This window comes from Entamoeba histolytica, genomic scaffold (assembly GCF_000208925.1).
Source record: "Entamoeba histolytica HM-1:IMSS scf_1104750518539 genomic scaffold, whole genome shotgun sequence".
Lineage (NCBI taxonomy): Eukaryota > Evosea > Mastigamoebida > Endamoebidae > Entamoeba > Entamoeba histolytica.
In genome coordinates, this window is record NW_001914861.1 from 60,385 (window position 1) to 84,579 (window position 24,195).

General features: G+C 25.5%; 14 protein-coding genes across 14 annotated transcripts, besides 4 other annotated features; 7 read left to right on the top strand and 7 right to left on the bottom strand.

The window, feature by feature from the left end:
• Positions 1 to 110: 110 nt before the first annotated feature.
• On the bottom strand, positions 111 to 2,039 carry EHI_148340 (long-chain-fatty-acid--CoA ligase, putative; the record flags this gene model as incomplete). Its single annotated transcript, XM_652414.1, has 1 exon — positions 111 to 2,039. The coding sequence occupies one exon, from the start codon at positions 2,037 to 2,039 to the stop codon at positions 111 to 113; it is 1,929 nt and encodes a 642-aa protein (XP_657506.1).
• A 436-nt stretch (positions 2,040 to 2,475) lies between these two features.
• On the bottom strand, positions 2,476 to 2,906 carry EHI_148350 (transcription initiation protein SPT4, putative; the record flags this gene model as incomplete). Its single annotated transcript, XM_652413.1, has 2 exons — positions 2,476 to 2,644; positions 2,689 to 2,906. 2 exons carry the CDS (start codon positions 2,904 to 2,906, stop codon positions 2,476 to 2,478), a joined length of 387 nt encoding a protein of 128 aa, XP_657505.1.
• A 148-nt stretch (positions 2,907 to 3,054) lies between these two features.
• On the bottom strand, positions 3,055 to 3,516 carry EHI_148360 (uncharacterized protein; the record flags this gene model as incomplete). Its single annotated transcript, XM_652412.1, has 1 exon — positions 3,055 to 3,516. One exon carries the CDS (start codon positions 3,514 to 3,516, stop codon positions 3,055 to 3,057), a length of 462 nt encoding a protein of 153 aa, XP_657504.1.
• Positions 3,517 to 3,657: 141 nt separating this feature from the next.
• EHI_148370 (DHHC zinc finger domain-containing protein) lies at positions 3,658 to 4,551 on the bottom strand (the record flags this gene model as incomplete). The annotated part of the gene is made up of 2 exons (XM_652411.1): positions 3,658 to 4,254; positions 4,300 to 4,551. 2 exons carry the CDS (start codon positions 4,549 to 4,551, stop codon positions 3,658 to 3,660), a joined length of 849 nt encoding a protein of 282 aa, XP_657503.1.
• Positions 4,552 to 4,656: 105 nt separating this feature from the next.
• On the bottom strand, positions 4,657 to 5,985 carry EHI_148380 (C2 domain containing protein; the record flags this gene model as incomplete). Its single annotated transcript, XM_652410.1, has 1 exon — positions 4,657 to 5,985. One exon carries the CDS (start codon positions 5,983 to 5,985, stop codon positions 4,657 to 4,659), a length of 1,329 nt encoding a protein of 442 aa, XP_657502.1.
• Positions 5,986 to 6,360: 375 nt separating this feature from the next.
• On the bottom strand, positions 6,361 to 7,673 carry EHI_148390 (tyrosyl-DNA phosphodiesterase, putative; the record flags this gene model as incomplete). Its single annotated transcript, XM_652409.1, has 3 exons — positions 6,361 to 6,654; positions 6,706 to 7,521; positions 7,575 to 7,673. 3 exons carry the CDS (start codon positions 7,671 to 7,673, stop codon positions 6,361 to 6,363), a joined length of 1,209 nt encoding a protein of 402 aa, XP_657501.1.
• Positions 7,674 to 8,168: 495 nt separating this feature from the next.
• Positions 8,169 to 8,576, top strand: EHI_148400 (uncharacterized protein; the record flags this gene model as incomplete). Its single annotated transcript, XM_652408.1, has 1 exon — positions 8,169 to 8,576. The coding sequence occupies one exon, from the start codon at positions 8,169 to 8,171 to the stop codon at positions 8,574 to 8,576; it is 408 nt and encodes a 135-aa protein (XP_657500.1).
• A 260-nt stretch (positions 8,577 to 8,836) lies between these two features.
• On the top strand, positions 8,837 to 9,864 carry EHI_148410 (PQ loop repeat protein; the record flags this gene model as incomplete). Its single annotated transcript, XM_652407.1, has 2 exons — positions 8,837 to 9,200; positions 9,266 to 9,864. 2 exons carry the CDS (start codon positions 8,837 to 8,839, stop codon positions 9,862 to 9,864), a joined length of 963 nt encoding a protein of 320 aa, XP_657499.1.
• Positions 9,865 to 9,941: 77 nt separating this feature from the next.
• On the bottom strand, positions 9,942 to 12,040 carry EHI_148420 (uncharacterized protein; the record flags this gene model as incomplete). Its single annotated transcript, XM_652406.1, has 2 exons — positions 9,942 to 11,140; positions 11,209 to 12,040. The coding sequence occupies 2 exons, from the start codon at positions 12,038 to 12,040 to the stop codon at positions 9,942 to 9,944; spliced, it is 2,031 nt and encodes a 676-aa protein (XP_657498.1).
• A 603-nt stretch (positions 12,041 to 12,643) lies between these two features.
• Positions 12,644 to 13,862, top strand: EHI_148430 (polynucleotide kinase-3'-phosphatase, putative; the record flags this gene model as incomplete). The annotated part of the gene is made up of 2 exons (XM_652405.1): positions 12,644 to 12,763; positions 12,816 to 13,862. The coding sequence occupies 2 exons, from the start codon at positions 12,644 to 12,646 to the stop codon at positions 13,860 to 13,862; spliced, it is 1,167 nt and encodes a 388-aa protein (XP_657497.1).
• A 117-nt stretch (positions 13,863 to 13,979) lies between these two features.
• Positions 13,980 to 15,782, top strand: EHI_148440 (serine/threonine-protein kinase, putative; the record flags this gene model as incomplete). The annotated part of the gene is made up of 1 exon (XM_652404.2): positions 13,980 to 15,782. The coding sequence occupies one exon, from the start codon at positions 13,980 to 13,982 to the stop codon at positions 15,780 to 15,782; it is 1,803 nt and encodes a 600-aa protein (XP_657496.2).
• A 423-nt stretch (positions 15,783 to 16,205) lies between these two features.
• Positions 16,206 to 16,731: a repeat region.
• A 466-nt stretch (positions 16,732 to 17,197) lies between these two features.
• Positions 17,198 to 17,309: a repeat region.
• Positions 17,310 to 17,463: 154 nt separating this feature from the next.
• Positions 17,464 to 17,704: a repeat region.
• Positions 17,705 to 17,728: 24 nt separating this feature from the next.
• Positions 17,729 to 17,812: a repeat region.
• Positions 17,813 to 19,119: 1,307 nt separating this feature from the next.
• On the top strand, positions 19,120 to 20,016 carry EHI_148450 (uncharacterized protein; the record flags this gene model as incomplete). The annotated part of the gene is made up of 1 exon (XM_652402.1): positions 19,120 to 20,016. The coding sequence occupies one exon, from the start codon at positions 19,120 to 19,122 to the stop codon at positions 20,014 to 20,016; it is 897 nt and encodes a 298-aa protein (XP_657494.1).
• A 1,129-nt stretch (positions 20,017 to 21,145) lies between these two features.
• EHI_148460 (uncharacterized protein) lies at positions 21,146 to 22,189 on the top strand (the record flags this gene model as incomplete). Its single annotated transcript, XM_652401.2, has 1 exon — positions 21,146 to 22,189. The coding sequence occupies one exon, from the start codon at positions 21,146 to 21,148 to the stop codon at positions 22,187 to 22,189; it is 1,044 nt and encodes a 347-aa protein (XP_657493.2).
• Positions 22,190 to 22,521: 332 nt separating this feature from the next.
• Positions 22,522 to 23,559, top strand: EHI_148470 (aspartate--ammonia ligase, putative; the record flags this gene model as incomplete). Its single annotated transcript, XM_652400.1, has 1 exon — positions 22,522 to 23,559. The coding sequence occupies one exon, from the start codon at positions 22,522 to 22,524 to the stop codon at positions 23,557 to 23,559; it is 1,038 nt and encodes a 345-aa protein (XP_657492.1).
• Positions 23,560 to 24,195: the final 636 nt, after the last annotated feature.

Below are 24,195 nucleotides of genomic sequence, written 5' to 3' on the forward strand. Positions count from 1 at the left end.
TTACACATAAATGATGCTTTTATTATTAAGTTTAATCTTTCATTTTGTTTTATAATTTTTTAAATCTTTAAAAAAAAAGAAAAATAAATAAAAGAAATAATTCATTCAACTTAATTTTTAAGTAATTCAGTAATTTCTCTTTCAAAATACTTTTTTACATTATTTCTTTTAATTTTTAATGAAGGTGTAATTAAATCTCGTTCAATATCAAAAGAATATGGATGAAGAATAATACGTTTAACTTTTTCATATCCCATAAGTCCATGTTCACTTGCTACTTTATTTAAATCATTTAATATTATTTCAATAATTTTTGGGTTTTTACATAGTTCTTCATCTGTTTTATTTTCTAATGGTGTTCCAATAATTTCTTTTCTTAAGAATATAAATTGAGGAACAATAATACCATATAAATAATTTAAAGTTGATTTACCATCAACAAAAATATCCTTAACATAGTTAGATTCTTGAAGTATATTTTCTATTTTCTCTGTTGAAATATATTCTCCTTGTGATAGTTTAAAAATATTGTTTGCTCGTGCAATAATTTCAAAATCATGATCTTTACGATACTTAACAATATCATTTGTTTTAATCCATCCATCTTTTATATGTTCATTATTATATTCTTCACTTTCTTTATAATATCCCTTAAACCCAGCAGTTGTTTTAAGATATATTTCTCCACAACATTCTTCATTTTGAGTACAAAATCCCATTTCCGGAACACATTCTATTTTTGCCATAACAGTTGGGTATGGTCTGCCAGCTACATCAAGATGAATTCCATTTGAAAATTGTGAAGCTAGTCCCATTCCTGTAGTTTCTGTTAATCCATATCCAATAAATAAAGCATCTACAATAACTATTCTAAAAAATTTAGCAATTTCTTCTGTCAAAGGAGCACCAGCACTAATAATAATTTGTAATTTACCTCCAAATTTTTCCTTGATCTGACCAAAGAAGATATTATCAAAACTTGGAGTTAAAGCAGTTGGTTCAAATTCTAATCTTTTTTCTTTTAAGTAAAAAGCACTGTTATAAATTAATTGTGTTAAACAAGATGTTTCTCTTAATCCTTCCATTACCTTACTATAAATAGTTTGAAGAACTCGTGGAACAGCAGCAAGAACTACAGGTTTCATTAATTTAATATCTTCTACAAGTGTTGGAATACCTTGAGACATTAAACCAATAACTCCACCAAGACGATATATTGTCATTTCTAAAACTATAGCAAAAACATGAGCTAATGGAAGGAAAGATATACTAGACATTGGGTCAGTTCCTCTTGGATGTAATAACAAAAGTTCCAAAGGAATTCTTTCAACTAAACTTGTTGCACATGAAATTAAATTTTCATGAGTTAAAGGAACTCCTTTGGGAAATCCAGTAGTTCCACTTGTATACATTAATAATGCATCATCTTCTGGTTTAACTTTAGTTAATAAAATGTCAGTATTTGCAAGACCTAAGTTATAGACATCAAGAAATGAAGTTAAAATACCATCTTTTGATGGTTGTTCTACTTCAAATTCATTAATAAATATAATATTTTTTAAACAACCAACTTCTTCTAAAACTTTAATTTTTTCATTTGAAGTAAAGATATATTTAAGTTCTGCATGTTCTATAATATATTTAACAGCTTCTTTACCAAGACTTTCATATAAACTACAAATTCTTGCTCCAATATAACTACATGCAATAAAAAGATAATGCCATTCAAGTCTTCTTCTAGAAAAGAATCCTAAATTATCTCCTTTTTTAATTCCCATTTTAATTAACCCACGTGCAAGAGTTTTTGAATACTCTAAAACTTCTTTATAAGAATAATATTCATACTCTCCTCTTTTTCCTCCTGAAATGTATTTTCTTTCTCCAATAAAAGGATGGTCAGGGTCATCTTCTACCCAATGTTCTACTGCGTCAATAGGGCTATGAATTAATGGATGATCTGAAATAAGTAATTTATTTCCATTTTTTTCATAGTCGTCAGGATAGACATAAATAGTATGTTTTCTATGACTTGTATCCATTATTAAAATATGTTTTCTTCTTATAACATTTATCAGTTCATTCTAGAGATGGTTTTTCAAGTGACCCAGAAACAAGTGGAAGTTTCTCTTCAAATATCCTTTTTCCTTTCTTCTTTTCAAGTCTGCAACTAAACTTTCTCTATATTTTCACACTTTTGCTAGTGTTTTAGTTATTTTTCTTTTTCGTATTTTACTTTCTGTAGTATTTAATTTGTATGTCAAAAACTAATAGTTCCTAAAACATATCATCACAAACACCGATGGAATTTATCAAATTTCCCTGTTTTGAATAAGAAATTAACTAATACAAAAATATTATGAAAAAGAAAATACTCTTAAAATAGATTAGCAAAAATAAACAATGGTATTAAATAACATTATTATTTTATTTATAAATTCAAAAAAAAAACAAAAATAATCAAAGAAGAGAAAAATGTTATTTTCTTAAACAAAACACTTGAATATCATTCACTGTGGCTGTACTCTCTATTTCAGGAGAAACACTATCTTCACAAGAAGCAGCATATAAACCACACACATAAGTATCTTTCATACCAAGAACTTTTCCTATAAAACTTCTATCAGGTCGAAGTAATGATAACATACTAATGATTAGAAGAAATAATGAATAAACAATCAAGTAACAAACCCAGTAAAATTACTAGAAACATAGTCCTCCCAGTTATCGAAATATCGTTTACAATTATCACATCCATCTCTTTGAAATTGTTCTTGACTCTTAATTAATCCACATATTTTACAACAACGTAATGTATTAAAATTACTTGGTATAACAGGGTCCATTGATTCACGATATCTTCTTTGTTCAATAAGATCATCATTAACAAGAGGATCATCAATACTCATCTTAGTAAAAACAGAAAATTTATATTTTTTTTTGTAGTTTTTCTTTTTTTTTTATTTCCTTTTTTTATATATTAAAAAAATAATTCATTAAACTATTAAATGAATTAATTTTCATTATAAAAAATAAAGTAAAATAAACATTTTTTACTTATAATTCTTGTTGATAATCAGCCATATAATCATCAACATCTTCCATTGCGTTAATAACAAGATCAATATTACTATAAAAGTACTTATGTTCATCATCATCATAACTATCAAATGGAAGTAATTTTCCATTACTATCGAAAAAGGCAAATTTAGGAGAATATTCTTCTTTATTAAATGGTTCCATATGATAATATACATCAGTTTCATCTAAAGCACAAAGAATAAACCTTTTAGCTAATGCCTTAAATCGAGGGTGTTGATCAAACACTTGATAATATGTACCACATTGTTCACATTCCAATCCACCAAAGAAAGCTAAGATTGGAAGTTTTCTTCTTTGAGCTGCTTCAAGAGCTTCTTCATATGAGTACCACCTTAATTCTCCCATATATGGTTCCCATTTTTTGTCGTAAGCAAAAGATAAAGTGAGAAATGGAATAATTAAGATATAACTGTACATAGTTTGGTTAAACAGTTTATTCAAGTTCATTATAACGTTCATTTGGCTCCACGTCATTTATCATCAGAGCATTTCATCTGAAATTTTGTTTTTTTATAAAAAATAACAAAAACAAAAAAAAAACAAATAAATTTTTTTATTTTATTCACTATTTTCTTCTTTACTATTTTGTTTTACTAACTTTTGTTCTTCTTCATCAAAACACTCACTGTTTAATTCCCAATGCATTCCATCTCCTTGGGTAGTATAAATAGGTAACAACGCAGTCAAAATATTAGTTCCAAACATTAATTGAAGATTTTTGATATTACCTAAATCATATGGATTATCTTGTCTTGTTTGTTTAGTACTACAACAAGAGAAATAATCACGTTCTATAGTTGTAGAATTTGTTAAAGCAATTGGTATCTGAACTGTGATCATAGAAAATGCTGATAGTCCAAATGCAATTCCTACAAGTAAATGAACTAAGTGAATAGTTCCAGAAACAGTAAATGATTTATTCTGAAGATAGTCTAACACGCTAAATAAAGTAGAAAAAACTGTTACAATACAACAAGTCAATCCAGCATAACAGAGGAAGAGAATAAAGAATTTGTGATTCTTAAATCCAACACAGGTACCTAGCCAGGGGCAATGATGATCCATTTTTAATACACAAGCTTGACATTGACTGCAATGATGACATCTTATAGGCTTTCGGTGATGACAACGTTTACAAATTTTAAAATCAGTATTCTATTGACATAAATAAAAGGTCAAAGGTATAAGAAAAAAACAAACAGTGTCAATATCATTTGGTAACCAAACATCTGTAAATACAGTTCGATAGTATGACCAGATTGTTAAAACTATGTTAGGAACATATAAGAAGAAATAAAAAACAAGAAAACAATAACTGTTATTTATTATACAAAGTATTTCTTCAGAGCAAAACAATGAAATAGTAGTGAAGAAAATGAGTGTTGTAAATGAAACAGCTAAGAAACGATATTTTTTGTATTGAAAATGTTTTGGTATAAAATCACTTCCCATAACTAAATATTTTAAGTTCTTATAAACCTTGAACCAAAACTTAAAAAAAAACGTTGGTTTCAGTTCAATTAAATAATGCTGTAATGAAAGTTAAAATAAATTCAATTATTCGATATAAGGTATTAAATCAACTAATAACTTGTATTGAAAGTCAGGATCTTCTTCAAAAAATAATAAAGTTACATCTTTATGAATAACAGGATATTCTAATTGAGCATATACTTTACTTGTAATCCAATCTTTAATATCATCAAATTTACGTCCATTATCATATAATATAATTGCATTCTCTTTTCCTTCTACTAATGCCATCCAATAAGGAGAACCCATTTTAGGATATACTGCAATTTCACTTGTTTTAATTTGGTCCTTAATACTTATAATGAATCCTTCTTCATCCATAAGGATACGTTCATCAATATCAATAAAGAAAGTTTCTTTTAATATTAATGTAGCTTGAAAATATGAAAGTTTACCTTTCCAACCTCTAGGAGTAGTAATAGAGTCAAGTGTATATTTTGATGATGCGTATAATTTTCTTAGAGAAAATAGTGATAAAGGATTAATTAATGGAATTTTTTTCATTACCATACAATATTTTACTTTCTTACCAAATAAATCAAATTCTTCTTCTTCTCTTTTTACTTTTGCTAAAAATTTCTTTGAATATCCTTCTTCACTAGATATATAAAGTACATTATTTGGATCAGTTGACATTACAACAAAATCAACAGTATAATCATCATTATATTTAATTGCAAAGAATGATCCATCCAATCCATCATTTTTAAGAGATTTAATAACCGTTCTTTTTTTTGTATCAATTTCAATATCAGTGATACCTCTTTCAGTAATTATTCTTTTAATTTTGTTTAAAGTGAATATTTTACCAAAAGAAAAAAAGATTTCTGTTGGAAGTTGAAGGTTTTGTCGTTGGTCTTTATATTTTTCTGATAATGTTAAAGGAGCTGGACTATCAACGAATGATTGTCCAAATTCTGATAAATTAACTTCTATCTTTCCAATATAATCATTTTCACTTAATTTGTCATAATCAAACAATTCAACTAACACTGTTTCTTTTGTTAAATGATGTAAAATAAATCGTGAATTCCAAATTGGATTATAATTATTCATTACTGCTTTTGTTTGACATGAACGTTCTACACTTTCACATTCTTCATTTCTTTTTTCTTTTTCTTCAATTTCTTTCAACCTTTTTTTATATTCATCTTTTGAATTACTTTTATTTTTCTTTTTCAAGCTTGTTTTTGAAACTGAAAAATTTAATACAATAAATCCATCAATACGTCCTCCAATATCTGCTTTTGGTAAATTTTCACCTTTTTCAACAACAATATCATAAAGATAATCTTTTGGATTTAGTTCTTTACTTGTTTCATTACCACTTGGGGAAGAGGAGTTACTTTGCATTAACACTAATAAAAATTGAATTTACAGATGAAGTTAATCTTTTGATTGAATAGAAAAATTTATTTATTTAAAATTCTTAAAAATTTTCAAAATAAAAAAAAAAATTGAAATGAAAAAATAATTTATTTTATTGATTTGATGTTAAATTTTGTTGGTCAAAATATGTTTGGTCTAAATAATACATCGAATAAAGTTGTTGAATTTTTTCATCACATTTATTCATTCTTTCATCCAATTCAATTGTTTTTTGTTTTAGTTCAGTTAAATTATTTTGGTTTTTAATTATTACGTTGTTAACTTCAGTTGACATAAATGAGTTTTCAAAATGAATTATAAGTTTCCTTTTTTTTATTAGCACCTTTTTAAGTTCCTTTATTATACCAATTTGATAAAGTTATTATCTTTTATTATATAACCATCTACATCAACTACTTCATGGTTTATATCATTAATCCATGGAATATCAATTGAAGAATATTTTGTCGATTGTTTAATGTCATATGGTAATGGAAATCTAGTTAATGTGAAATTGTCAATGAATAACATTCCCATTTCATAGTTATTTATTTCTAATGATGAATTTGTTGGTTTTCCCCAAGCAGCACCAGAAATATTTGAAGACGTTAAAATACCATATTTAGGAATGTCTTCTTCATAAATGACATATGTCTACTAGTAAATAAAAGCAATATTAATAAATTAAATAAATTTATAACAAACTTTAATGTGAGGTTGAATAAGATGTCTTGGAAATGGAGGAAGAAATTTATAAAAGTAATTTTCCCATGTTTTTACAAAATTACTTCGTAGAAAGAATGAACAACTTCCATGATACCCTGTTTCACTCGTACGAATAAAATCTTCTGTTGGCCATATAATCTGAAACTTTGATTCAGGTTGGTTTGTTAAACAGAGTGAAAGTTCTCTTCTATATTGGTTAGTAAAAAGTCCTAAAGAAGATGCTTGTGCAGCGATAGTACAATGGTTATTAAATTGAACATGAAGTTTATTATTAAGAATGTCATATACTTGTTTCATTCCATATTTATTTAAGTCATTCCCTTTATGAATCCCTGGAATTGATAGTAATAGCCACCCATCAATAGTAGAATAGTCAAAGTCAGAAAGATATGAAATAGTGACATTAACCGAAGTGAAATAACTTTGTAATGTTGTTAAGAAATGGGTTCCTTTTTCGTTGAGAATTGTTGATGATTCAGAAGGTTTAAAATCTTTGATATATATTCCTTGAGACTTGAGATTATAGTCAAGTGGAATAAGGTTTGCTGTTGACAAAACAAAACGGAGACCACCTTCATATAATATTATCATAATTTTGACGTGATGACACCCTTTTTTTAAAGGAACACTAAATGTTTCGAAGTCTTTATATTCTTGAATAAGCAACTGGTCAAAATAATTGAGAGTTCCATTATGAATGAATTGAACAGGAATTTTTGTTAAGATTGGTAATTCATCAAATAACCATTGAAGGTCAAAAACAAATGTAGTAAGAGTTACTGAATATATTTCTCCCTAATAAATAGTTAATAGTTAAATTTAAAATACACTTAATAAAAAAAACATACTGGAGTATTAAAAATGTCATGTAATGAAATTGTATCTTTTTCCTTCATTAAAGAAGGAGTTAATTCTAATTTATTCAAATGAAAGAATTTCTCAGACATTAAATAAAAAAAATAAGATTGACTTAAAAAATATTTTAATTCGGGGAAATTACTTGATCTAACTCAAATAACCATTTAGTGAATTAACTACATTTAGCTTTTGGATAATTCGGTCCAACCTTCTAATTTTCCCTTAATCCTAAGCTTAACGCAATTATTATTTCCTTAATATCAAGACATTAATAAATAATAAATAACATTGAAAATTATGGTAATTTATTGAGAAGAAGTAATAAAAATATTAAATAATATCTTTACTAATTAAATTATTATAATTTATAATAATTTAATCTTCAATGAGAAAAAAAAAAAAAAGAAAGTTCTAAAGAATAATTTAGAAGTTCTTTAAGGAGCAATAACAGGTAAAAACAAAGAAAGAAGTTTGTTTATGAGATTTTTTCTTATCATGTTATTCTTTTCTTAGATGAAAGGGTAGAAAGAGAATTTATAACGTTTCTCTTATGTGAGATCTTTATTCTTAGAAAGATCAAAAACATGTCTAACACAAGTTATAGTAGTTCTGGTAATATTTCCGACGCAGTTAAAAGAGAATTTGAAAGTAAAGCAAAAGCCATTATTGAGAAGAGAGTTAAGCAACTCAATTTATTGCTCTGTAAATACTCATGCTTTCCAAACCTTAAAAGTCAATTTATGTACTTAAAAGAACAATTGGTCAATGCTTCTCATTACAAAGAATGTATGTCAGAAGAAGAAATGGAAAAAACTCTTCAGATGCTCCATAGAGTTGTAACAAATATGTCTACAAAAGAAGTAGAAAAAGGTTATACAAAGCATGAAGGAATTAGATATGAGTTAAAACAATTTGACCGGGAGCCTATTCGTTCATTTGGGAGAATTAAAAAGATTACTGCTAAAGAATTAAATTCAAGAAATACAAAATAATTATGATATGTATTTATTTCTTTAAATGATATTTTTATCAATTTAAAAAAGTCTAAAAATACTACAATAGTCTTGAATTTAAAAATCGTTCAATAACATAATTAATAAAATAATGTTTTCAGTTTTTATTTGTTGATGATTCGTTCAAATTCTTTTTACTTTTTGAAAGAATTCTGAAAAGCTCAATAAATTGTTTACTTAATAAACTATCAAAAAATACAAAGAAAACTTGAAAAAAAATAAGTCTTTCTTTATTAGACATGGCTTGTATATGCCCCATTGAAGATGGTATTGAGGCAATTGAGATTTTTAGAAAATATACTCATAATTGTTTTTATGATGGTCTTGATGTTACTTCATATATATTTGGACTAATTAATATTGGTTTCTGGATGTGTGCTCAATTTCCCCAATTGTATAAAACCTTTAAAACTAAAAAGCCTGAATCATTATCAATAACATTTCTTGTAATGTGGTTAGGTGGTGATATAACAAATTTATTAGGTTGTATTTTTACAGACCAAACACAAGTACAATTATTAACCTCTGTTTATTTTGTTTTAATTGATATTATTATGCTGTCTCAATACGCATGGTATTTATTAATATGTAGAAAGAAATATCGTTTGTTTTTTTTTTATTTAGACAATATTCTTTTATTTTCTGATATTTAAACTAACTTTTTATAGATAAAGAGGATTATCAAATTCTTAGTTCTGACTCATCAATCGCAACTCCTCCAGATAATATTTCGGATGATACATTAATTAGTGAAGAAGATTTAAATGATAATTATAGTCAAGTTAGTAATAGTAGATTTGTTATTGTGTTAATGACACTTTTATGTGTTTTTGCACAAGAATATTTTATGAATAGTTTAGATGAATCAGATGACCTTCCTTATTGTGGAGAAAAGGATTATTCTCTCTTAGAACGGATAATAGGGGATGTTTCTGCATGGGTTTCAGGATTATTATATTTCTTTGGAAGAATTCCACAGATAATTCATATTTATAGAACCAAGAATGTTGATGGATTATCTATTTTGTTATTTATAATGGCAACAATAGCCAATATTTTTTATTCATTATCTCTTTTTATTTCTGGTATTGATCTTACTGACCCAACATTTTATGAAGCAAAATTAGCATATATTATTGGTTCATTTTTTGTTATTCCAATGTCTTTAGTTGTTATAGCTCAGTATTATTATTATAAATATATTAAAAATTGGTGGATACATAGAAAAGATGAAAAACAACCCTTGTTAACTGGGATAGATCAGTAGTAATTAATATTTTATTTCTTAATAACTAATAACAAATAAAAAAAGCTCTTAGTTTAGAATTGATTACAAACATATTCTTATTGTTTCCCTATTCCTTTTTTTCTTAAAAATTCTTGAATTTCTGTTAATAACGGCTTGGGTTTGACGAGAAGAGTTTTTGGTTCATTTTTATGTGGTATAGAAATAGTTGTTCCTCGTTTCTTTACATCTGCTTTCTCAACAACACGTTGGATAGTTCCAAAACAGTTATCAATCTTCATTTGTTTCATTTGAGAACGCATTGTTGTAATATCACTCACATTTTCAGGGAAAAGATGTTGAAACTCTTTGATAAGAAAAACAATAATTTCTTTTAATGTTGACTCTTTCTTTAATTGTTCTATTTGAATTTGTTCAGATTTTATTGGTTTTATTGAAAGGGAGTTAATTGAAAATATACATGAATAAAGATTATCTGCTAAAGACTGTTCATTCATTTTGTTTACATCAGATAATGATTCTATTTTACAACACACCTTAAGTAAGGCTGTAAGAAGTGTTATTGATTCTTTACTACATGAATTAATCATCTGTCTAACAGGTTTATTGTGTGTTGAATATTCGTTTGGTTGTCCAAGATTATTCCATTGTTGTATAATTGTATTTGTCAACTCTGAATTAATCAAAGAATTTGGTAATTGTTTTAGGAACATTTTAAGGCATTCACAAACTACATTTGGTGGTAATCCTTCAAAATCTATTTGGTCCATTCTTAATAAAACTTCTTTAGCATAATCCTTTTCTTGACTATTAGCTTTATTCATAATGAATTCTTTTTCACAACATGAATTAATTATATACAAAAAAATACTTTCTATTTGATTTGGTAATTGGTCTTTGGTTTTTTGTTCTTCTTTTAAGATTTCTTTAAGGTCTTTTTTCAAATAACGGTTGTTTTCATTTCTAGATAATTCTCTAATATCATTTAATAATTTTTGTTGTTGTGCATTTGCAACAGCTTTTAGCATATCTCTGTTTGCACTAATTTGAAGGTCACATTCAGAAAACATTCTTTGGAATGATTGTATGATTGAATGAAGATGTAATGGTCCATGACATTGTAACTCACCTCTAATTTTTGATGCGTCTTGTTTTGATTGACTTAGTATAAGAGTATTTAACCTTTCGATAAGATTATGACATTCATGATGGCAAAAACGAAAACGTTCTGAAATAGTTTCAAGTTCATTTGAAATGCATTGTAAACTTTCATTGATATGATTTAAACCAACACTTTCTAATAGATAAATACAGTTAGTTCATTTTTTTAAAGATTATTGTAATAAAATTAACTAAAGAACAAACTTGATAATCCAGGAAGATTAATACAATATATTGAGTCAATATATTCAGCATGACCTTTGATACATTCAGCTAATCCTTCAATGTACTCATAACATTTTTCTTCAAATAATTGTTGATAATACCAAAAAGCTATTTCATTAACAATTTCATAATTAAATATATCCATTGGTTGTTGAATTATAGGATTAAAGAATTGATCTTCAACAACATCTGTTTGATAAATAGTTTCTACTTGTTTAAGTATCATATTAACTATTTCTACTCCATTTTCACCAAGATTATCCTGATTAGAAGATATTACTTTAAATATTTCAATAATTCTTTCATCATAAGCTTGTAAATGTACAGTTTGTTGTCTTTTGCATTTATTATCATTAATTATTGAAGATACTACATTAATTACTGATTCTGCAAATTGTTGAAATCCAATTTTATTAAAAGGTTTTATACTTTCAAAAATCATTAATTTAACATTTTTACTTGTACCTTTCTTTCTTGTTTGTTTTCCACCTAATAATTCCATAAATGTTGATGACACAGCATTCATTACAATAATTTCTTTTGTTCTAGAATCTGTTATATTTTCAAAACCATATTGATTTTTTAAATATTGTCGTACGTTTTGACCATATACTACTGTGTCTTCTATTTTTAAATGAGGAAGTGTTTGATATGATATTTTGGAAGGTGTTTTTACAATAATCTCATTTCCAAGTAATACATACATTCCAATAATCCCAGCATTACTTATCCGTTCTCTATTCATTGACATTCGTTTAACTTCTCGAAGAACATCTTTTGGTCTTTTTTCTATCTTCTTTTGAGATGGCATAATTAATTTTCAAATGGTAATTAATTAATTCATACTTCCTTCTTTTTAACTCTTTTATTTTAATAAAAAAGATAAAAAAAATTCTTGTAATTTTAAAAATGTTATTTCTTCTGAAAAAAAAAATATATTTATAACATTGTCGTTTCACTTTATATTGTTATTCTTTGAAAAGACAAAATATAATTACTTCTTTCAATAAACAAAAATACCTTTCATATGAAAGTTTTCATTCTATTCTATAACTTTTATTTTTAGATTAGTTAGATATATTTATTATTATGAAATAAATTATTTTACTTTAATTATTTAAATAAAGGTAAAAATACCTTGTTATGTTGTTTTGTAAAGATAAAATCTTGGTAATCAAAATTTGATTTTTAGATATTATTTTATCTTTCTACTTTATTGTTTCAGTGCCAAGTTATACTACTGATTTTAATATCTTGCTTTTGTTGTTCTTAGTGAAATTTTTTTTTGATATTTGGTATAATTTCTCTTCCTTTTTTTTTAACAAATTAACTATTCTAATTCATCAACTCACCTATATATTTTGTTTTGTATTTTAAAAGAACTAGAGTGAAAGATCTATGCTGAACTTAGTTCATGGAATTTTGGAAAAAGTACCTAAATAATAAAAATGAGATGTATATGATTTTTAGTGACCCACGATGTGAAGCTAAATCAAAAATTGTTTCGTTCGATTTAGATGGTACTTTGGTTACGGTTTGTTATTCATTTCTTTTTTTTATTTAACTTGTTTTATTGATTGGTTTAGACAAAAACTGGTAAAACTTTTGCCACGTCTTCAGAAGATTGGAAGTGGTTGAATGAAAAAGTAATACCAACACTTCAACAAGAAGTCGAAAGAGATGCAAAGATTGTCATTTTCACTAACCAAAAAGGGATCATGAGTCGTGGTGAAATAAATACCAAAAAGTGTGATGAGTTTTGTCAACGAATAGAACATATCATAAAACAATTAGCGAAGTATGAGATATATGTACAATTGTTTGTTGCAATATCAGATAATATTTATAGAAAACCACTTCCAGGAATGTGGTCCTTATTAGAGAAGAATAATCAGTGTATCAAAATTGATAAGTCAAAGAGTTATTTTATTGGAGATGCTGCAGGAAGAGGAGACCATTGGATGAAAGGAAAAAAGAAAGACTTTAGTTGCAGTGATCGTAAATTTGCAAAAAATGTTGGAATAAAATTTAACACACCTGAAGAATATTTTCTTGGAATGAAACCTTGTGAATTTGAGTGGGACGACATAGACATGAATTCTTTTCCACTAGTCTCTGGAAGAGAAAGGTTAAACCTTTTGAAAATCCAATTCAAAGAGGGTAGGGAAATAATTTTATTTGTTGGATCTCCAGCTTCAGGTAAAACCTCGTTTTATGAGAAATATCTAAAACCAAAGGGGTATGGATGGATCAATATGGATACATTAGGTAATAAAACAAAATGTATGAGAGAAGCAAAGAAATTAATTGAAAATGAGTCATTTGTTATTGATAATTCAAATCCAACTATTGAAGGAAGACAGGAATTTATTGAGTTAGCAAAAAAGAATGATATTCCTATTAGATGTTTTTATTTTGAATGTGATAAAAAATTAACAAACCACTTAAATACTTTTCGGGCATTAACAACAAATAAAAATATTCCAGCAATTGCTATAAATGTATATTATAAAAAATTTGTTCAACCAAGAAAAGAAGAAGGATTTACAGAAATTATAACTATCCCATTTGTAGTTGAAGAAGATTATTTATTAACAAATGATACAAAACAATTATTATATTATTCATATTAAACATTAAGAAAAACATTATTATTAATTTTTCGGAAATTTCTAAATTTTTATGTTTTTTTTTTGGAAGTCTTTAAAACTTGAAAAAACAGATTTAGTGGTGCTTTGGTTAAGACAATGATGAAAGCTCCGTATGCCCATAACTTGGATTATGACTCTCGTCAATTAATTGAACAATTAATGCTTACACCAAATGATAAAAGAACACCGTTAAACCAAATATTCTTTGATGTAGCTGTTGGATTTAATAAAAGAACCGAATATCGAATGTTATGGTTTAGATTTGATATAAGAAAATTATATTTTCTAAGACATGGAGATCCAAGAGAAGAACTTTTATTCTCATCTTTTTCATTTGTTACATTAGAAGATAATAATTCGAAGATTAAATTAATTGTAACTGATTTTGTAGAGAATCCAAAAACATACTTTATTATTACTCAATCACAGAGCGATACATTACAAATTTTTCAATTACTCCGAGGTATTTCTACACGTCCTACTATGTTATTTTTTGAACAAGATTTTTATCAAGACTATGTTAATAAAAAAAGAACTGTTGCTTGTAAAAAAAGAGGTCAAACTGCATGGGCAAGAAGAGATATGATTATATTTAATGGATTATTTGTATTATATGGAGAAACAGGAAGAATTCCACTTACTATGTGTCCTATGTGTGATAAAGTTAACATTATGAGACACCCAAGAAATGTTTTGGAAATTACTACATCAATAAGAAGAATATTATTACATTTTGATAGTGATATAGATATGAATGATACATACGAATGTTTATTGACTTGTGATCAATATATTCGTCAACCCATAATGTTTCCTGTAAAAGATTTCTTTACAGGTAAATTAGGAGATTTACACCAAAGCTGTAGAGAGGTTTGTATTAAAAATATGTTGTATCCAGAAGAGTGTTTTGATAATTTTCCTGTTCTTTGTGAAATACTTCGTGCAGTTACAAAAAAAAGATGTGTTACTGTTGGAGATCGTAAAACAACAAAAAAAGAAGAAGAAGAACTTACAAGAAGACCACCACCTCCTCCTCAAGTTCCATTACAAGAAGATGATTTAGGACAATATTGTATTAAAGAAGATCCTAAGAAGTATTATAGTAATTTTGTTTCAGTAGGTAAAGGTGGATTTGGAGAAGTGTTCAAAGCAACAAGAAAAGAAGATGGAGCTGCTGTAGCTTTAAAAGTACTTCGTCATAGTGTTGATGAAAGATATGCAAAGATAGGGTGTGAAGTTGCAAGAATGAAATTGTGGGATCATCCTAATTTAATTAAAACAATTGGATGTTTTTTATATGACCATAAAGTATACATTGGAATGGAATTTTGTTCTGGAGGAACATTAAAGTCAATGTTAAAGCCAAGGAATCAAGGGTTATCATTTAGTGAAATTGCTTATATTCTTAAACAATCATTACAGGGAATTGCTTATATTCACCAAACAGGATTTATTCATAGAGATATAAAAACTGCAAATATTTTAATGGATGACCATTACTGTGTTAAAGTGATTGATTTTGGTTTAGTAGTTAGAAAGTCATCACAACCACAAAACCGTGCTGGTTCAAAATCGTATATGGCACCAGAAGTTATTAAACAAATACCTTATGACGAAAAAGTTGATATTTGGAGTATTGGATGTGTTGCACAAGAATTACTTGAATCCCAGCCACCTTACAAAGAACATGGTGTTATTAAAGGAATGTTTAAAACAGCTGCATTTGGAGCACAATATCTTAGAGATGAAACAAAAGCAATCGAACCATTTGTAGATTTTGTTAATAAATGTTTTGCTTATGACCCAAGAGATAGACCTTCATGTGATGAATTATTAACACATAAATTCTTACAGTATGCTCAACAATCAAATTATATGAGAAGGTGTTATGAAATTCCTTGAATGTAATGATAATGTTATATTATTTGAAAAACAATCAGTTAATTTAAAAAATTTTATCTCTTGTTTCATTAACAATTTCTTTTATTTATTTCAACTAATCTTAGTTATTAAAAGATTTCTTTCAAAAGTATATGACTGTCATGAAAGAAAGTAAAGAAATAGAAATAAAATAAGATAATATAAAGATATGAAATGAAAAGATTAAAAGAAATATAGAATATCACAGTGATGAATAATAACTAGAAGTAATTAAAACAATAAAGTAATATGTTTAGAAGATAATGAAATAGATGAAATGATGAAAATGAATAATAATGAAATGATGAAATTTTATAAAACATGTTGTAAAAGAAATAGTACAAAAGCATTTAATGAAATATATTAATACATGGAAATTGAATACAATAAATAATCAAATAATAAATAACAAAGTAATTAATTAAATGTTAATAGAATTTTCATTTATTCTTCATTACTCAACGTAAAATAATCACATACCTGAACTTATTTTTTTAAAGAGTAATCTTTTTGTTTAACCTTTCATTTAAGTTTTTCTATTAACATGAGAAAAGCACTTCTTTGCTTTATTTTTTCCTATTAATGTCTTCTCAAATTTCTTCTTTTATTTCTTTTTTAATTCTTTGTTTGTTTTCTGCCTTAATTTCAAATTTTTTCATTTTCCTTTTTTCTTAATTTTATGAAAGAGAGAAAAGACTATTTCATTCCCACTATATTATTGTGTTTAATTTTCTTTTAGTCTTACCCACACTTCAGTACTTCCTTATATTACACCATGTAATATTCTATCATAATATCTTGCTACACCCTTTGCAACATTACCTAATACATTTCTAATTCAAATACACCGTCATAACCAAATAATAACTTGAAAAACTGAAGCATGAACTGTATTAATGTTTGTATGTGGTTTCAAATATTCCATCTTCGATCTTATTCTTACTTATAAAATAAATTATATTAAACAAAATTATAAAATAAATTATTGTTGTTTGACTTATCCTCAAAAATTAGTTTAAGCTTAATAGTGAAATATCTAATGAATCATATTTATCATATTCCATTTCAAACCGTTTAGGGGCAATTGATTCTGTCACATTTTTATTCAATTTTCTATGAGACTTTTTGGTAACTTTCTTTATTTTTGGTCTAGTCATTTTTCCATCATCATCATCATCCTGAACTTCAGTTTGAATATTCTCTTCAATAGAATATCCTTTTTGAATTGAAGAAATAGATGTTGGTTGTGGTGTTTTATCCATTTTTAAATGATTTGGTATCAACTAATTTATTTTTTTTTATGAATGATACTGAAAGAATAAAAATTGTTATTTGTTTTAATGGTGTTATAATACTTGTTAATTCCATATATTTCATATCTTATTTAAAAAAGTAAATTGAAGGTGGTACGTCAAACACACAAATCTTAAAATAAACCAATATTTTGAATTATCAGTTATCGTCTGATTATGGTGTTGCCATTAGTTAAACAACCTCTTATTCAATATTTCAATAATGGCAGTAATTATTATTTATAATGATAGAATATTATTCTATTATAATAGAAGAATAAGTATTTATAAATACAGTAGCATTATTTACTTGTTAGGATGTAGGTATATTTGGTAATATTAGTATTGTCAAAGAAAAAAGATATTCACGTTGTTGATGATAAATGAAATGAGTCATAATAATATGGTAATAAGAGGATAGTCTTTCGTCATAAAATAAGAAAACAAAGAAAGGGGAGTTTTAATATTCATTAAGTTCAAAATAAAAATCAAATAACAAATTATATGAAGAATTATTTAAGTTAGTGGAGTTTAAAAAAACCATTATTTCAATAGAAATAAATTGTAATTGAATTATTTACTTTTCAACAAAATAAAAAACCAAAGAATAGGTGAGTAGTGGATGAATAACATTTTTTAAAGCAGAAGTGAGTGATAAGTCTCAAGTGAGCAATGAACAATATAAAATGAATGTAATAATACTTAATTAATTACTTTTTATTTAAATCCAATTTAAAAAAAAACGATTATTTGATTAATTATAATTACTTTTTCGATTATTGATTTTTCTTAAAAATAAATTATATTATTTTTAGATTTGTGTTGTTTTTAATTTTCTAATTTTATGTTTTTCTACAAATTGATTTACTATTAATAATAGTATTCACATCAAAGTATGTATGAAACTCAAGTGATTTATTAATAAACTTGAATCCCAGTTCTTACCTATAAAAAGTATTTATTCTTAATATAAGAAATATTCTAATAAATAGAAAGAAACTTCATTTTATTTTAGATATGAGAAATGGTTATTTTTTACATAGAAAAATGAGTTAATTTTATCAGAAGTTGATTAAACCTATTGGAAAAAAGATAGAAACTTAATTATATTAACATAAAGTAAGTAAGAGATGATTGAAAAAAATTTGGATATTAACTCAGTAATATTATAATATAATAATTAAATGCAATACTGTGACTATGTCTGAAGACATTTGAGTATAGTGAAATATTTTTGTTAATAATATAATCAAAACACTATTTATGTTGAATAAGATAGAATGTGAGTAATAAACAAAATGCCCAAGTTATTCCAAGAATCAGATAACTTCAAAAAGAGGAAAATATTGTGAATTTCAAATATTTTATATAGCAATGAAATTAGAATAAAAATAAAGGATATTCACAAAAAGAACCATTTAACAACGTTGTTAAAAATAACAATATCTACAAATATAAAATTATTTAGCAATATGTTCTATAGACAGGGTCTTTGAGATGTTCATGGAGAGTCATTTAGTTCTATTTCTTATTTCCATACACAATAATCTAAATATAACTTAGAAGATTTATTCAAACACACATTTTAGATATAAATAACTAGCAGTATGTAATAATGAGGAAAGAAAAGAGATAATCAAAATAAAAGACATAAAAGAGTTGATAATTTAAGTGAACTTTAACAAATAACAAGGAATTATTCTTGAATAGAAAAACAATGACAATGTACATTCTTATTATTAAAAAAGGTTATGTTATTAATATCACTGGATAATAAGAAAAAAAATATAGAAAAAACGTTTGAAGTAACTTATTTGTAAATAAATACTTCATTCTCTCAACTGTATATGTATTAGAATAAATTGTAACAGAATATCTTTGTTTAACTTTCAATTATTTAATAATTTTTTTTTAGGAATACTTCCACTATAAAGAAGAAACATTTAATTGTTGTTTTGTTGAATGTTTTGGAAATAACTAAAAAGAACTGAAAGAACTTTATAAATATATATTTAAAGAGTTGAAAAATGGACAATGAAAGTTTTGAAGGTTCATTTGATGAGTACTGTCAAAACAAAGGTAATAATAAGCCTTATTGTGTTGTATTTGAAAGTGATACTGTTCAAATGAAGAAAGAGTGGGATTTTTCATTTATCCCAACTATCGAATTAACTCTTCGTTTATTTGGGAATTGCCCATATAGTATTATCCTTCCTAAGACATTAGTTAAATTAACTATTGAAATGTGGCATGAAGATGGGCAAGTAATAATTCCACAATTTACTTATCCAGAAACAGGGTTTAAGGAAATAACATTCAGTTCAATACAAAGTAACGACCAAATTGAAGTCACAATTCCACAAACAGTCAATTCAATTTCATTTTTAACTTGTTGTAATATCATTTGTATTAATGAATTCCTTCAAATTAATTCACTTGAAGTAACAGAATCAAATAAATGTTGTGTCCAATCAAAACATTCACAACTAATAATGTCTGATAATGAATTATTTATAAAAAATATTAATGAATTCATTTGTTTTGCTTTGGCTATTGATCATTATCAATCTGATAATGTAAAAATGGCATCTATTACAACGTCAAATCAAGCCATTCATATTGACTCAAAACATATTGATTCTTTAAGTCTTGCTTTTGATGCTTCAGATATTTCTGATACTAATGACATAGAGTCAACTCATATGGACTTAACAGAATTAACGCTCAATTCATTAGAACTTACTGGGTATGAAAACTCTTCATTTGTCCTTCCAAATACATTATCTACTTTAACTCTCTCATACTGTAAATCTCTTTGGTTATCAACACTAACTGGACTTGAAAATGAACTTGATGTATCAACTGAGTGTTGTGAAAAATGTATGTTAAACAATTCTTTATTACCTTCAGATAGTCCGTATTAACATAATAACTAATTAAATACTTCTTAATATGAAATTACTTAAATTCTCTTAACTTTGAATCATCTTTTTACAACGAACAATAATAACCAACATAAATAAACCCATTAAATGTTTATCAACAAAAACCAATTATTCATTCAAACTATGCTTTTAATTCTTTGTTGAGTTATTGACTTCAAACATTTTCTTGAATAAAACAAATATATTGTTTTTTCTTTATTTAATTTAAAAGTCTAACAATATTAAAACATTTGTTGCAATGAAAAGATAAATGTTCTTTTTTATTTTTTCTTATAAATAGACTAAAATTCTTTTTATATATTAAATAATAAATATATTGTCTCAACATCCATACTTTTAATCATTGTTTCTTTTCCATAAATTTACTTTAAGAATAAAAAGTAATTTTAATAACTTATGTTTATTTGTATTGGGTATTTGTATCATAACAACAACCTTATTGTCTCTTTGTACTTGTGCCAGTGTCAATATCTTCTAAAAAAAATTTCATTAACAAATAATCAATACTGTTTATTCTTCAAGTATTTTATCATTCAAAAAGAGCGTTTTTTTGAAATTGAACAAGAAGTTTTGTTTAATAATATTTTTACTAGTCATTCAAACAACTACATCTAATTTATTCTTTACTAAACAAAATTGTTTAATGACTTTCAAATGATAGTATTGAATTTACTTAGGAACATGTAGACGAATTAGAACAACTGTCATTTCTATTTTAATATATCCTTCAAATAAATTCCTTATTTTAATTTTTTAAATAAACTCCATCTCTAACTGGGTAAATTTTTAAGTCTCTTTAGATAATTAACTAATACTTAATTAATTGCTTTTTATTTATATTATTTCTTTTAAGACATAAATAATTTTTAAAAAAAATAAAAAGATGATAAGTATGTAAAAAATCTATAAAAACTATTTAAAATATAGATTTTAAACAAACTTACTAATTATATTTTAGAATTTTTATATTTTTTTAAAATCTTTCTAAAATAGAATAGTTTGAGTCTTGACCATAGGAGAAAAAAAGGAAGAAAAGCCTCAAATAAATACAAAGGAAGACTTTACTTAAACTAAAGATAGATCTTAAAAAAATATTTTGAACAACACTATGAGAAAACAACTGGATGGTTATTCTTTGCTTATTGTAGCACAATTCATTTTACAAGAAGAAGACTTTGCTAAATTAAATTTTATTTGTAAAAAATTCAAAGAAACAACAGAAAAATTTCACTATAATCCTATAGAAAATTTAAAATTATTTCCAAATATTCAAACTCAATACATCTATAGAAAGAAACAAATTTTTAATCCAAATATTCCAAATCATAAAATTTTATATCAAGTAACTTGTAAAGAGGCACAAAAACTTCTTTCTAACCCAACAACAAATTGTTCTTTTGTTGTTTATACAAAAGAAGATCAAAGAAAATGGAAAAATGAAATTCCTAAATGGGTAACAATTATTGGGATAGATGCTTTCTTAAATACAAAATATTCCACTATAAACATTCCTTCTTCTGTTAAAGTTATTCAAAAAAATGCGTTTAGTGGTTGTTTAATCAAATCAATTGACTTTCCACCATTTCTTAAAGAATTACATACAAGTTGTTTTTCTCAATGCATTCATCTTACAAAAGTAATATTACCTATTACAATAACTAATTTAGCTGAAGGATGTTTTAATGGATGTAATCATTTATCATGTATTGTTTTACCAAAAACACTTGAGTCAATACAAGAAAAAGCTTTTTGTGGATGTTCACAATTAAAATCCATTGACTTACCAATGTCTTTAAGTTATATTGGGAATGCTGTTTTTTCAAATTGTTTTAATTTAAGTTCAATTAAACTCCCAACAAAATTAACTTTTATTGGAGCACATTGTTTTGATGATTGTACTTCACTAAAAGAAATTGAATTTCCTCCATTAATTCGTTCATTAAATAAATCGACTTTTTTCGATTGTTCTTCACTTCAAAGTCTAACAATTCCATCAACAATTACGTCTATAGGATATAACTGTTTTTGTAATTGTATTCATATAACATCAATTACAATTTCAACTTCTGTACATGATTTTGGAAAATCTTCTTTTGGTGGATGTTATCAACTGAAACCTTTAATATCTCTTCCAGACCAATGTTATCTTTAAGAAAATCTTTTAGGTATAAGTTTATTGTTTTAATTTATTTTTTAATAAAATAAACATTCTTAAAACCCAAAAATTAATTTGAAAACATCTTCTTTTTTGTTTAAGAAACAAAGAAAATTCTTATTTGATTAAACTTTACTTATTTTATAAATAATTCAAATTTAAGTTCATTAGTAAAAAGTCTTGGAATTTATGAGTTAAAAAAATATTAATCAACAAAATTAGATGCTTCGTTAGATGAATAAATAAACACCCTAATTAAATGTAGGGTGTTGAGATGACTTATTTAAAGAACTGTTAAAAACCTAACCAATTACAAATTGGTATCTAAGATGACTACTATCTTTCCTGAAAATTATTTCCCTTTATTAAATTCTTTTCAAACAGAAATTGCAATTAGAAAAATTAAACAAGAGTTTGAAAAGAATTTAACATATGACTTAGACTTATTGAGAATTACTGCTCCTTTATTTGTTGAATCGGGTTATGGACTAAATGATGATTTAAATGGTGTTGAAGTCCCAGTTCATTTCCCAGTCAAAGGAATGAATAACAGTGTTGTTGAGGTAGTTCATTCTTTAGCTAAATGGAAAAGACTACAATTACATGAATTAAAAATTCCTATTGGAGAAGGTATTGTTACTGATATGAATGCTATTAGACCAATGGAAGATTTAGATAATATTCATTCAATTTATGTTGATCAATGGGATTGGGAAAAATCTATTTCAAAAGAAGATAGAACATTAGACTATCTTAAAAATGTTGTTAAAAAGATTTATCATACTATTTATAAAACTGAAGAGTATATTTGCAATGAATATTCTCAATTAAAAAGAAGATTACCAAAAGAAATTACTTTCTTACATACTGAAGATATGGAAAAAGAATATCCTAATTTATCTCCAAAAGAAAGAGAACATACTGTTGCTAAGAAGTATGGAGCAGTTTGTGTAATTGGAATAGGATATCCATTACCATTATCAAAAGTAACTCATGACGGTAGATCTCCTGATTATGATGATTGGTCAAGTGAAACTAAAGAAGGTTATCATGGACTTAATTGTGATATTATTGTATGGAATGATGTTCTTCAACAAAGTCTTGAATTATCATCTATGGGTATTCGTGTTGATCCAACAGCTCTTAAAAGACAATTAGAAATGAGAAATGCTACAGACAGAGAAAAGTTTATGTTCCATCAAATGTTATTAAAAGGAGAATTACCACTTTCTATTGGTGGTGGAATTGGACAATCACGACTTTGTATGTTCTATTTACAAAAAGCTCACATTGGTGAAATTCAAGCATCTGTATGGAATCATGAGACTAAAGAACAATTGGCTCAACACAATATCTTTTTACTTTAATTTTTTTTAAGAAATAATATTATATTTTCATTAATTTATTAAACAAAAATAATATTTTTCTATTATCTCGTAAAATTTCTCATATTTATTCATTATTAAATCATTGAAAATTTACCAATAATAATGAAATTTACTTTTTAAATTATAAAATATTGTTGTAAAATCTATTTGTGTATGAAACTTACTGAAAAATAAATCATCTGATTTAGTAAATAATGAAATAATATTAGAGATACAAATAAAAGAGTCTGTAGTATGAGATTCACTATAATAAACAAAACATAATTTAATTCTTCCTATATAACTTTCTATACCAAATAGTGAAGAATCTAATTCAAGTCATCCTTCAAATAATATAGAAATTACATTCTTGATTAATCAAATTCCATATAACTAATAGGTTCATCTCCAAAAAATAGATTATTTTCATAAACAAAATCAATAATATTAAACCTAGTTGTTCATACTGAAGTTTTAATACCAAACCAACAAATTATGGTGAAACATTTTTTACTTCTTTTGACTTTTTTTCCAAAGGTTTTTGTTACATAACAATGTACTGATGGAAAGACTTTCTTATTTCTTCCATTCAACTATTCTGCTTCTAAAATTTGAATAATTACTATTATACTAAAA